At 45.7% G+C, this 13653-nt stretch overlaps 1 protein-coding gene across 1 annotated transcript in view; it reads left to right on the top strand.

The window, feature by feature from the left end:
* The first annotated feature begins 433 nt into the window (after positions 1–433).
* LOC144104423 (uncharacterized) overlaps positions 434–13653 on the top strand; it is a 44420-nt gene continuing 31200 nt past the window's right edge. Inside the window, exons 1-3 of the mRNA XM_077637409.1 lie at positions 434–863; positions 3885–4973; positions 7325–7545. Of these exons, the coding sequence (XP_077493535.1) occupies positions 561–863; positions 3885–4973; positions 7325–7545 (1613 nt within the window). The 5' untranslated portion in view covers positions 434–560. The remainder of the gene's footprint in view (positions 864–3884; positions 4974–7324; positions 7546–13653) is intronic.

The following is a 13653-nucleotide window of genomic DNA, read 5'->3' as shown; positions in this document are numbered from 1 at the left end:
GCCAATATAACAGTTGGTCCTTGAGGGTAACGGAGGGGATTCCAAGAGAAGGCAAGCATAGCAGGGGGCGGCAGAAATATACGGTGCGTGGATGAGATTAATAAGTTTGCGGGGATACGGTGGCCGCAGCTGGCAAAGGACAGGGTTAATCGGAAATACATGGGACCTCTGCCCTGCAGTGGGCGTAGTCAGGCTGATGATGCTGACGTGACGCCTCTGCTATTAGCGCTCGTCGAGTCTATGCCTCTTCTTCACGTCCTTTCCATGCGTTCCTTTTTCCTAAAACCGTTATCAGTTGTTTTCTTCCAAACGTCGCACCGAAGCCCGTTCAGTCGACCTTTACAGTGTCGAAAGGGACGACGTATCTTATCGTACTGACAGAGAGAACGTCGCCTCTGCTCTGCGCCGCTCGCCTATCTCACCCGCACCTCTATATACACCGACAATCCACACGGCACCTCGACAAACAAGGAACAAGCGGCAGCAAATCGCGCACGCCCATTAGCGTGCGGAAACATATCGCCAGCGCACCTGTCGAACATCGACAGGGCTCGAGAAACATGGCGGTGGCAACGGTGGGTCGAAGTGCGCACGTGTACACCTTGATTGGTTTTGGGCGGGACTACGACCGCAGGCCCACGGAGTTCTTGGCTCCGTTCGCTTCGAACCGCGTCTGTTGCGTGTGCGGCGTGGTTCCGGACAAGACGGCGCTGCTAGCGTGTCGCAACGTGCTGTGCCGTAGCTGCTACGACAAGTCCCTCGAGGCAGACGATGGCACCTGCCCACTTCACGTGAGCACGAAGATCGACGTGGAGGATATTGAGTGGAGGCCGCTGTCTTTCAAAGAGGTGTCCAAGAAAAAGGTACGGTACAGTACGAGTTGTGATATGATGAGAAGTGTGATGAGATGTCAAGGTGATCGGTTTACCCAGTCCAAAAAAAACGACAGAACCATGTCAAGCATACAACAAAATGTTTTCTAGTTCTGTCGTAACGACAGATTGTTGTTTTGCAGTTATTTCTGTAGTACATTGTGTTCTGTAGCTTTGCAGTACATTTCTGCAGTAACAACGTAAAGTTAGGTTTTACACAAATCTCTCTTGTTACTACAAGTTTTTGGTCAAAAACATTGCACAAAATCTGTCTGAAGACGCGAACTTTCCTGCTATGCTTTCCGACAGGGTAGGCTTAAACTAACCAGGATCAGAGTGGGCTAACGCAATTTGGTTTTGTAAGAAGGCTAAATGAAATACATCAGCTTAGCTTGGCGCTTTGTTCCTCTGCCTGGGACCGCCATTTTTATTATATAGTAAGTGGCGATCGCCTAAACAAAATCGCATTGGTCGTGTGTGGCCAAAATTAAAACGATAACCTCTGATGCACTGTGTGACTTGAGGGAAGTTAGGCAAAGATGTATTTGCTCAGTACCTTTTTTTCACTCATTTCAGTTCAATTAAAGTGGACTTTCAGCGCAGCAAACTGTCAGGGAGGAAATGACGCTGAGAGGGGCGGGGGGGGGGAGAAAGCCAGCAGTGTAGATTAGAAAGCCCACTTGAGTTAAGGTGTGGTGTGAGACTTAGGAAATACTAATGATAAGATGTGCTGTAGCACATCTTATGCGGTAATCAATGCGATGTCAAATAAAATTTGCTGCACTGATGTATTAAAGCAGTACATAAAACAGTAAAGGCTGAAACTTGCCAAGAAGATGTTAATTTATTTATTTTTCTCTTTTACACATTCGAACCTTTTTCTCTCCATTAGCTCTTTATACATTGCTAATATTAGGAGAGCGCAAAATAGCGTGCATTTTGTTGACCTGCAATTAGAATTATAAGCCCACAATAAAAACTACATTTTGTGGAATTCTTGTTTCCACGGAGCAAACTGAACAAGTAAAAACAAAAACAGAGGTTAGCTGGAGCCCTCCACTACGGCATCTCTCTCTTCCTTTCTTCTTTCACTCCCTCCTTTATCCCTTCCCTTACGGCGCGGTTCAGGTGTGCAACGATATATGAGACAGATACTGCGCCATTTCCTTTCCCCCCCAAAAAAACAATTATTATTATTAAGGTTAGCTGTGAGCATGCTCCTGACAGATTTTGGCCCTTTTCTAGTACTCCTTTCTTGAAATTATTTGCGCAAATATTTGATATCTTTGTTACACCACTGCTAAATTAGATAATTTGGCTCTTCTGAAAGAAGTATAGACACCTAATTTTGGCGCCATTTTTCTTTACAATGACGCGGAAGACAATACAACGCATGAATCACTATGTGGCATTCACCTATGACCGCTAAGTAATTTATAATCGTATTCTTCTTTCATGCTGCTTCGGTTTCAACAGCCGAATAATGACTGTGACGTCAAAGAGTGGTTTTACGTCACGTGAGGCATGGAAAAATATCAATATAATCACTGCTTCATCGTCTTAATTCACTACAGGGCTGTGCTGTGGGCAGCCTCCCTCAAGAGGCAGAATGACAACGAACGAGGAATCAGTGATTATATTGAAGTTCTTTCATGCCTCATGAGACATAAAATCACTCTTTGACGCCGCAATCTTCAATCGGCTGTTGAAACCGAAACAGCACAGAAAATAAATTCAATTATAAATTATTTAAGGGTCGTAGGAGAATACTAGGTAGTAATCTATGTACAATGCTTTACACGTCATTAGAGACTAGAAAGCACGCACCCAAAAGTTAGCTGTGTATATATACTCCTCGAATAAGTCTAGCCGATGATATCCTATGCGCGAAGTAAATTAATTTGGAAGTGATAGGTAATGCTAAGAACAGATAAGTTATGGTCCGTTGACGTAACGGAGAAATTAAAATCCAAGAAAAATTAGTCGTGGGGTGAAGAGACAACGGAAGGAAGACAGTGAGAGGTGGAGATGCGATTGGGAAATTAGCGGGGATAGAACAGCGGCAGCTGTTGCAGGGCTAATTAGAGACCAATGCGAAAGGCCTTTGTCCTGCAGTGACTGTATTCGAGCAAATTATGATAAGAAATATGAAATTTAAGACAGGCATTACAGCTTCTGAGGATCACGATTGAAGAGGGATCTCTTATGATCTAGTAGAGCAACAATGCAGATTAATACTTACGCAATGCTAGAGCGAGAAACAAAAACCGGAAGAATAAACAAGATAAAATGTGCATCAAAAGCAATGCAGAGCTGGCGTTATAGCGTAGCGATGTCACGTCGTCGGAAAAATTGCATCTTTGAGAGCAAAGACAGAAAAACGGCAGTTGAGCCTGAGCACATTTCCTGAAATTCATCAGGTGGCGCTAAATAAACGGAGGTTAGACGACAACGCAGTATCGGTGCAAGCTCTACACTTCCCTTCACTTTAACGTCCCTTCCTTCTTGTTCCAAAACCAAGGTTTAAACGTAAACCATGAGGTCAGCTTTATTGAGCCACTTTATATTCAAAACATCATCTTGACTTTCTCTTGCCTTCGCCAGCGAGCACGAGGAAGGCAATGTCTTCCAATGTTCGAGTTTAGTTACACTCGCGCGATTACGGTATAATCACCACAATCAACACCAGCAGAATTATTGGGCCGCTACAGGGAATTCCATTTTTTTATGTTCTAGAGGAAGCCCTGTAGATCACTATTTAAAATAAACTTTCATCTAACTTCCAAGCTCCGGATTATATATTTATAATACACAGCAATTAACACTACATTTGATGAAGCTATAGCGTCCCAAGTCGAACATTAATTGTGTGACCTATAGTGCCATGATGTGTGATATCTCGATCATCCCCCAAAACAAAAAAAAATCTTTTAAACACTAAATGATGTAATTGCGCTATGTGCAACAGCTGGCACACATTTCCTGACTGCACACGAATTTCCCTTTGTGTAGGTTCGATGCTGGAACGCCATGAATGGTTGCCCCGTGGAAGTCGAACTCTTGGAAATGTCCGAGCACTGGTATACCAGCTGCCAGTTTCACAACATTGTGTGCATAAAGTGCAAGAGCAGGGTTCTGCAAAAGGACATCGTTCAGCACATACGCGAAGGCTGCGCGTCGAACATCCTCCCCCGGACTCAAGACACAACGGGAGGCAGTGAGTCAGGAGAACACGTCGGCAACTCCGGTGGCGTACCACAGTCGCAGCGTTTTGATGTCGCCACTATCGCCACCTCCGATGTAGTGCGTGCCCTCAATAATCTACTCGGCGAAAAATTTGCTTCCCTGCAGAACAAGATCCAAGAGCACGTCACCTACGAGCGCAAGCAGTGCGAAATGGTGTTCACCCAGTGCTTGGACGGTGCGAAACTGGACACTTTGGCAGCCATGAAGGACCACCTGATCGAAGCTAACAACGCGCAAAACGATGTCTGCTCGCAGCTCAAGGAGGACATAATGAACATAGGCCACGGCATAAGTGAGCAGCTGGAAGCGACGACGAAAGACAATGTCCAAGCCATGGAACAGCTTCAAGACCTGGTGGCCAAGGAGTCTGAGAAGACCCTACGGATATCGAGGAAGACACTTGAGTTCGCGTCTAGCGTTCCCAACTGCCACGAGTGGGTCGTTCGTGGCTGGGCTGAGATGAAGACCAAGGCACTGGCGCAGGGAGAGGCCTGGGACTTCAGCCAACCTCGGTACTTCTGTGGGTATCTGCTGAAGCCCGCCGTCCTGGTCTACAGAGATGAGGAGAGCGAGCTGAAGGTCCACGCGGGCCTAGAACTGAGAAAAGGCAGCAACGACGATTACCTGGAATGGCCTTTTTGCAAGAGCTGCAGGCTCACCTTCGTCCACCCTCGAGTGCGGCCCACGGCTCGTTCCTTGACCCTGACGCCCGACGCAGAGACGTTCAGCGAACTTGGAAAGCCTGAAGGCGGGGTCAACGGGGCGGCAGTCTTCTCGGCGGGAAACTATTGCCATGCGCGCGATCTTGAAAACGAGGGCTACGTCAGCGCGGACGAGATCCGCATCCGGTTCGAGGTAATGTTCTGAGAGGCGAGAACGGTTTCCGGAAGCGCACTATTGTCACGAGCTTGCGAATCAACTACACAGGTTTGAAATTTCTTGCCTCGTGATCGTAAGCTTCCACTCCACTACGTACAAGTGGTGACACTGAGTTCAAGTGCCGAGCTACTTCATGAAGATCATCGGCTTTGCAGGGGATGTGGCATTCCATGTCTTCAAGGGCTCGCGCTGAATGCAGAACAAAAGTTCTCCAATACAAAAGAGTGCCTGACAAAAGTGGTTGCGCAACCATTTATTTTTAGCCGCCCACTTCCACTGAATTACTCGCTTTCGCCTTACCGAACGCTTTTTCGGACCTGCTACACAGGGAAAATGAAGTCACACATCCTGACACAAGCAAAAGCAGCTGAGAAACAATTTCTGTGATCATGTGGCGCATTTTGTGTGACTGACGTCACTCCAGGAGAGAACAGACGAATTTTCCTTATGCAATATCACCTGGCTATACTTTAATTCTCAAGCTTCCAGTACAGCAACTTTGCCACCATTACAGTTCGGAAACTATGCAGTGCAAGACAGCAGCCTTTCTTTTGTTTCCGTGGAATGTTCTCCTGAAGAAATAATAAACATCTTTGTGGCTTGACCATGGTAGGGTTGCAAAGGCCCAACGATGTCAAGGTGTTCCAGTGGAGTTACACTAGACTAGTTTGGAACCAACGACAATGACAGTCTTTTCATGTGCCCCGTACTACTGTTACCGCACAATAGAACACCGGTAGTAATACCTTTAAAGACTAGCCTTCACACCTATTCCCCAAAACTTGAGACCCCGAAGGCCCCACGCTCACATAGCCGCCCCTTCTTGCTAGTACCCAAGGTCTGGAGAACTGGCAGTGTCCACTCCCAACCTTCAAAAGAGAGACGGCCAATTTCAACTTTTCCCAGGCAGCAGCTATGCTCGCCTTTTACTATCAGCGTAAAAAGATGCTCACAAGCGCGGCAATGAGAGCGATGATGAAAAATGGTGCTATATAAATTCTGTTTCGCACCTAGCATGCAGTGCTATGAAAATAGCTGTGCACAAAACCTGAAAAATGGTAAAGTGTTTTACTCCACTCACATGGATATTGTTTGGAATGAACTGGAAGTTGCCATTGATAGTTATAGGTATCAATGTTTTTTGTATTTGAGTTTGAACTGTGCATAGTGCATGCAAACATGCAAAAATGGGTCCATCTTGTAATGCCCCTAATCTAGACGCAGTATCAGAAAACAAAAATGAATGAAACAAGCTTAGACCTGAAAGCGTTCCAGGTGAATTTCAGAAATGATTCAAGTATCTCTGACGCCCTGTCCTGCTCCAAGTTTGTGTGAACAGTCTTAACTTTGCAGCTTATACACGCTGTATCACGAGATGTAATTGTATTGATTCCTGAGATCAGGCAATGAAATATGTGGTGAATGACAAAAGGTGAAAATGGTTTAAGTTGTGAGTGAAGTCAGGAAATATAACGTTTCCTTTTACAAAACTTGATAATAAATACGAAAATGCTTCTTCATATCAACCGTGCAAGAACGTCACCCCCTCCTACCCCACCTCCCACAATCCGGTGGAACAATGGCCTTCTTTCTGCAGCCTTCTGAACACTTTTCGATCCGTAAACGCCGTGGACATCGGTCTTTTGCCCAGCAGCACAGTAGCCAGATCTGTAAGCTGTGCCCAGGTGCATTGCAGTCTTCTTGGATGCCACCTCACCTTCCTTGGGGTCATAGGGTCTGATAGTGCCTTCAGTCCTGGAGCATACTTTCATTTAGCAGCTTTCATAACTCTTCTCCTTCTACAATTAGCTGACAGAGCACTACTCCCACCTGTATCATGATTGTCTGTCTGTCTGTTGCTGCCAGGAATAAAGAAAGAAAGAAAGAAAGAAAGAAAGAAAGAAAGAAAGAAAGAAAGAAAGAAAGAAAGAAAGAAAGAAAGAAAGGAAAGTGCACAGGCCTGATCACTGGCTCAAGCCGAGCCACAATCGCTATCACATGCAGATAGAAATACAGTTGAAAGATGGGATAGAAAGACAGGATAGTAAAGACGCGCTAAAGACAAGGCCGATCCCGGAGGTAGTGCAATACCGGGCCAACCGGTGGTGGGAGTGATGCATCCTTCGAGCTCTCCGCCACATTTCCAAAAAATGTTTTTTTTTCTCACAAAGTCGGACAGCCGAAAAGCCGGACTAGCCCATGACCATAGTGATACTCTGAATCGCTTCTGAAGAAGGACCATAGTGTTTGAACCTGACGCTGGTTACAGCGTACGAGTCTTGAGTCGAACTCTTCACTGGGGAGTGAAACACGAACCACCTTTGCAGGTTGAGCTGTTCGAAACTGGGTTTGCCCCCGAAGGGGCGCGGCGGGGTTTGCGGAGCCTCCTCCAAGCACACACGCCTGAAGAAGCCGGGCACCGGGCCGGGGGTGGCTTGTACCGATTTTTACCGGTGGGTGTCCGGCGGTGGGTTTCGAACCAACCACCTCCCGCAGCCAAAGCGGACGCCCAGACCACTAGGCCACGACTGCGGTCTCAGAACAGCTGGTGAGTGGAACAGGCGGGGGTAGAAGACTGGTAGCTTGACTGCCCATGTCCAGCTGCTCCTCCAGGGTATCCTAAAGGCACTTGACATAACCTGCAAGAGCAGTCAGAAGTTTGGATAACATTAGAAAAGAAATTCGTGAAGTTGGTGGGAAAGTTAATTATTATCACATAAAACTTGAACTGCAGGCAACAAATTTTTACTTATGTGCTTTCTTCTTTGAAATGATGCATTGAGACTACAATAAATGGATCATCCCCTGGTATCACCCTACAGCTGCTGAATAAATTACGACTGAATTTATCCTTGATTTTTCAGTTTCACCAACTGAGTGATGGGTGTGACACGTATTGCATGTTTAGGTCAGCTGAGTAATGAAAAAAACTGCAATATAATCTCCGATATCTAGTTTTAATTCACTATTATTTAGCGGTCTTAGGTGAATACCTAATGGTGATCCATGTATTCTAATGTTTTATGCACCACTGCAGAGAAGCAAATATGCAACTAAAATGGGGTGTCTATAAAGCCATTCAAAGAATAAAGTGGCAAATGCCCCTCTGGTGAGGCCCTTCAACCACTTGTGTCAACTTATAATGATGACATCACAGTAACCCTTTCTGCAAATTATGGCCACTGTCCCAGAATGAGACCCCACGCAACGAAAATTAGTATGACACTGATCGTTCATTACAGAGCCTGCTTTGAAGGAAATTTAACGCTTTATTCCCGAATTAACTATACACACCGAGTGTTGTGGTATCTCATTTGACTGATTTATATTGTTTGATGTCCCAAAGTTACCCGGGCTATGAGGGACACCCTAGTGGAGGGCTCAAGATAATTTTGACCGCCTGGGGTTCTTTACCATGCACTGACATCGCACAGTACATGGGCCTCTAGCATTTTGCCTCCATCAAAATGCGACCAAACTGAGGCTGCATCTTTCAGCTCAGCAACCGAGCACCGTAACCAGTGAGCCGCTGCGACGGCGGTACCTTCCCTGACCGGCTTCAGGTTGCATTGACCACACCATATGTGCCTCATATATCACAGCCCCTAAAAGCATTCAGTTCATATAACCTAAGCTTGAATAAACCGCATAGAATGCAGTTTACATCTTTGCCTCATTAACAAAGGAAAAAATACCTGTTCTTTGCAATAGGAAATTATATCAAGCAAAATAGTCAGACTAGTAAAATAGTGTCTCCTTCATCAGCTAGCACACAGGTATAAACTGCATAGGCTGGTCAGTGAGAGGATATGGATTATGTTCACATGCTCGAAGTCTTTGGTTGCAGGATGATTTTTGGTACGAGTCTTTTACCATCCACTACTGATTGTCCCCCTTGAGCCTCGAAAATATTGCTGGGTCTTCTCATTTCATTTGTCACACATCTCACAGTTCTGTTTTAGGTCCCCTGTTATTCCTTATCCATATTAATGACCTAACCCAATGCATGTCCTCTAATATTCATTTATTCGGTCACGATTGTGTTGTTTTTCGTGAAATTAACAATCCGAACAATGCCCCCATACTTCAAAATGATATTAATGCAATCTATAATTGGTGTGACCACTGGTTAATGCAACTACACATTTCTAAATGCAAGGTAATGTGTGTCTCTCACACCTCTACTACTTCCATCTCATACTCTCTTCGTAACAAGACCTTGGAATCTGTTCCTTCATATCGTTACCTTGGTGTTCACATATACTCTTAAGTGATCATTACATATTAGTAAACTAGTTAGCAGCACTAACAGCATGTTAGGGCACCTGCGAAAATAACTTCTCCACTGCCCCTGTGCCACTAAAACTATTGTTGTACAAATCATTAATTCGTAGCAAGCTGGAATATGCCGCATCCATCTGGGACCCAAGCAGCGAAAACTTGATTTATTCCCTCGAATTGGTTCAGAATAACTCCGCCCGATTCAGTCTTAGTAATTATAATGGCATGGCTAGCGTAACTTAAATGAAAAGCTCATCAGAACTCACATCACTTGCATCCCTTCGTAAATTTTTTCGTCTGCGCTTACTTCAAAAAACCTTTTATAATCCTCTTTTGCATTATGACCTCTCCTTATTCTTCCCTTGTATATCTCCATTCACAATGATCATGCTCAAATAGTTCGCATCACATTTACCACATGAAAACTTCTCTCCATTCTTTCATCCCCCTTGCTTAATTCGCATGACTAGAACTGCCTTCCTGGATCGCTGACTTCCATCATTGATCATTCGCGTTTTTGCAATGCCTTAGCTAAGATTATATAATTTAGGAATATAACACACCTTGAAAACAATTTTTAGCTAACAGTGTATAACTTCGAGCCATTTATTAACATATTTTTCTTCCTTAACCACTACCCCTCTGTAATGCCTTTGGCACCGAGGGTATTTCAAATAAATAAATAAAATAAATAAATGCTGTGGACTTCCTTCAGCCTGCTAACTGATTTTATTAATCACCTCTATAAACCGAAGTATTCTTTTTTGCGACTTTAAAGCAAGCACTTATTTCCTCACCTTCAGCATTTAAAGCAGAAACCACTGCTACTGCTTTTAGGATGCATAGGAAAGAAGTCAACAGCCACCAAAACCAACAAAGCATAAGAGAATCATTTTTTTATTCTGTGGTGTTGATCAATAGAAAATTATAGTCACATATAACTCAAGGGACATTTGCCACTGGATACCCACTGGTGATACAATAGGTACAAGCTGCCCTGGAAGTAAATTGCTTGCGAAATGGGTCTTTGACCTCATCTCTGTAGAAGGAAGAGGGCCAGTGGGCTGTACCGTACAAGGCAGATTTCAGTCCCTCGTAGATGCGTTTTCGTTCGAGGGAAGGTGAGATTGTTCAAAGGTCTTTATTGCGAAAGCACTACCTCACGAAGTCTAATTACCGGCTCACCAAGTTTGTGTGAAGCTTGTGGAAGCTGGCAAAACCTAGCATATATAGCAACAGCCCATGCAGAAATAAAATAAATATTGCCGCAACTGGATTTCAAACCCGTGGCGGCGCGAACCGATCAGCTTCGCTGGTCACTGCACAAAGGCACTATGCTTTCGCTGCATCCGATCTCATATAGTGTTAACTCCAAAACCCTCTCGCACTATGGTTTGCGCATCATTGTCTTCATCAGCTTCCATCTGCGGCGCATAAAAATCAGATCAGCTTAACCTCGATCAGAGCTTAACCAGAATCTAATATCGCCGCCAAACATGCTAATGACAAAGCAAAGAAAACCATGTGCCAACCAGGCTAAACACATACTAATTCGCACGCCTAACCGGTTTAGCTACGTTAAAACCCGACCACTTTGTTAAACATTTCACCTAGGCTTGTGCGAATATTCGATACTCTCGAATAGTTGAACGAATAATGCGCTATTCGATATTCGCTTCGAATTTTTTTATTCGGAAATTTCGAAATATTCGGCTTGAACGAATAGCCACACGCGGCAGGGAGAAGGCGTTTTCGGAATTTTTGGTTTTGGCTCCGTAATAATTTTCCCAATCCAATCCAATTCAAGCCAGGAAACAGAACTATACTCGGAACAAAAGCGTAAGTACAAAAACGAATCTCGTCGGTGTGGCTGGCTGTGTGGTCGACTCTGTTTTTGCCGCGGCGGCATTTGATCAATCCCAGCCATCTTGGACCACTCCGGAGAGCACCATGGGAAACTTGCATGCGGCCTGCAATCCGATTTGGAACTTTTTGTAAAGATTCCACCGGGAACCGAAGCTCGATGTCTTAAATGCAAGGCAATCCTGAAAACCCCAACAAGTACGACAACAACCCTAGCAACGCATTTAAGGAGACACCCGGCCTTGCACAAGGACTACCAAGAGAAGTGGGACGCACGTGAAAGGCCATCCAAGCTCAAGGGGGCAAGCAAGGCAAGTATAGTCAACAGCCATTCATAGCCGACAGTTTCAAGCCGAAAATGAAGGCGTCGGCCCCAAAAGCCCAACAGATGACAAACATGATAGCTCGCTTCGTAGCTCGTGGTATGCACTCCTACAACATTGTCGAGGAACCGGGTTTCCTCGACATGATGAAGTTCGCTATGCTGGGTTATGCCGTGCCGTCTCGGACAACGTTCTCGAGAGCCATTATGCCGGACCTCTACGCATCAAGCGAAGAGAAGGTGAAAAAGAAGCTCGGGGACATTTTTGCAAGCAGAGTGGAGTCGCTTTCAATCACAAGTGATGGTTGGACATTGCGAGCAAATGGCATCTACGTTTGTGCAACTCATCACGTCATGGACAGGGACTTCGATCGTGCAACACGTGCATGCATTGGCTTGCACGGAGATGACAAACTCTCACACTGCAGAAAACCTGGATCTATTTATCGCAGGTGTCATCTAGGAGTGGGAACTTACAGCACACGATACTGTGCCGATCTTCGTCGTAAAGGCGCGTTCACACTGGGACATTTGGTGGCTAGAGCAAGCGAAATCCGCGGCCGCCGAAAAGCTGCCTCGTTCACACTTCCCGACCACCGCGTCTCCGCTCATCGTCTGTGTATCGTCTGCCCACGGCGTACACAGATATGGCAAGAGGTTAATCGATGCTGTCTACGTACCATAACCATATGAACGCTTACGTACGCTAAATGCAGCTATTTTGCCGGACGTTAGGCCATTTCTAACATTCTCGCTTTTAAAAACGATAAGATTAGCCTAGTGGCGCCATCCGGTGGTTAGGAGGGAAACCATTGTTGTCAACAACAAGGAACTAGAGACCTGCACATTTGGCACTGCTCCAGCGCGCACCTTCTAGCTCGTGCCTTTTGCCGCTAGGGAAAGGCAGCTACGGGCGCCGTGGCGCTACAATTAGCCTGTTTAGCAAGATGGCATCGGTTATTTTACCGTATTTTCCGGTGTATAATACGCACCCTTGTATAAGACGCACTCGCCATATATGAAGGCTCTCATTGGAAAAGTTGGTATATAAGACGCACCCGTGTATAAGACGCACCCCAATTTACCCACTTAGGCTAGTCAGGGTTAATTAAACACGCTTGATCGACCATCGCGAAATGAACCATGGGTGGACTCATCTGATCGCATAAAAGCTCCGTAGAGCTAAATAAAGTTATCCTACCCACCTACCTACCTATCTGTGAGAAGTTCTTGGTTTATGGTTTATGCGGTTTAACGTCCCAAAGCGACTCAGGCTATGAGAGACGCCGTAGTGAAAAGCCCCGGAAATTTCGACCACCTGAGGTTCTTTAACGGGCACTGACATCGCACAGTACACGGGCCTCAAGAATTTCTCCTTCAAAGAAATTCTAGCCGCCGCGGCCGGGATTGAACCCGCGTCGTTTGGGTCAGCAGTCGAGCACCATAACCACTGAGCCACCGCGGCGGCCTGTGAGAAGTTCTTAAGCAACGCTAAGTGATCGCAAAAGGCAACACTCACGCCATACCCGCCCACGTTTTAGCAAAAAAGAAAGAAAAATACGACGAAAGAACTCTCCCATATGTCCATAACAACATTTTATTTTTACTTAAAACCATCGAAGTCTTCATCTTCGGATGCGCTCTCAAAAAGCTCGCCCATTTCTGGAGGCAACGCGGCTGAAGCATTCTCTTCATACTCAGAACCGCTGGTCTGATTGTCGTCGTGCTCGGTTGGCGATGAAGCTAGCAGGCCAGCCTTCCGGAACCCTGCAGTTATGGTTGCCACTCTAACAGCACTCCAGGCCTCATGGACCCACTTCGCAATTTCGCTGTAAGAAGCGCGCCTCATGCGTCCAGTAGCTGTGTAGCTGTGCTCGCCTTCCGTCATCCACGCCTCCCAAATACGTCGCAAAACAGCTTTAAAGCTGCGGTTGACGGAAATATACAAAGGCTGTAGAACCTTCGTCAAACCACCGGGTATTATTGTAGGGGTACAGTTCTTCGCCTTGATTTGCCTCAGTGTCAAGTCAGTAATGTGCGCCCGCATGCTATCCATAACCAGAAGGCCTTTCCGGGAGTGAAAAAATCCATCCGGGCACTTCGAAAAGCACTTTTCGAGCCAAACTCCCATCATTTGCTCATCCATCCAGCCCTTCTGGTTAGTTGTGACAATAACACCAGGCGGAAAGC

Source organism: Amblyomma americanum, chromosome 9 (assembly GCF_052857255.1).
Source record: "Amblyomma americanum isolate KBUSLIRL-KWMA chromosome 9, ASM5285725v1, whole genome shotgun sequence".
Classification (NCBI taxonomy): domain Eukaryota; kingdom Metazoa; phylum Arthropoda; class Arachnida; order Ixodida; family Ixodidae; genus Amblyomma; species Amblyomma americanum.
Note: the sequence above shows the minus strand (reverse complement) of the source record. Positions and strands in the feature narration are given on the sequence as shown.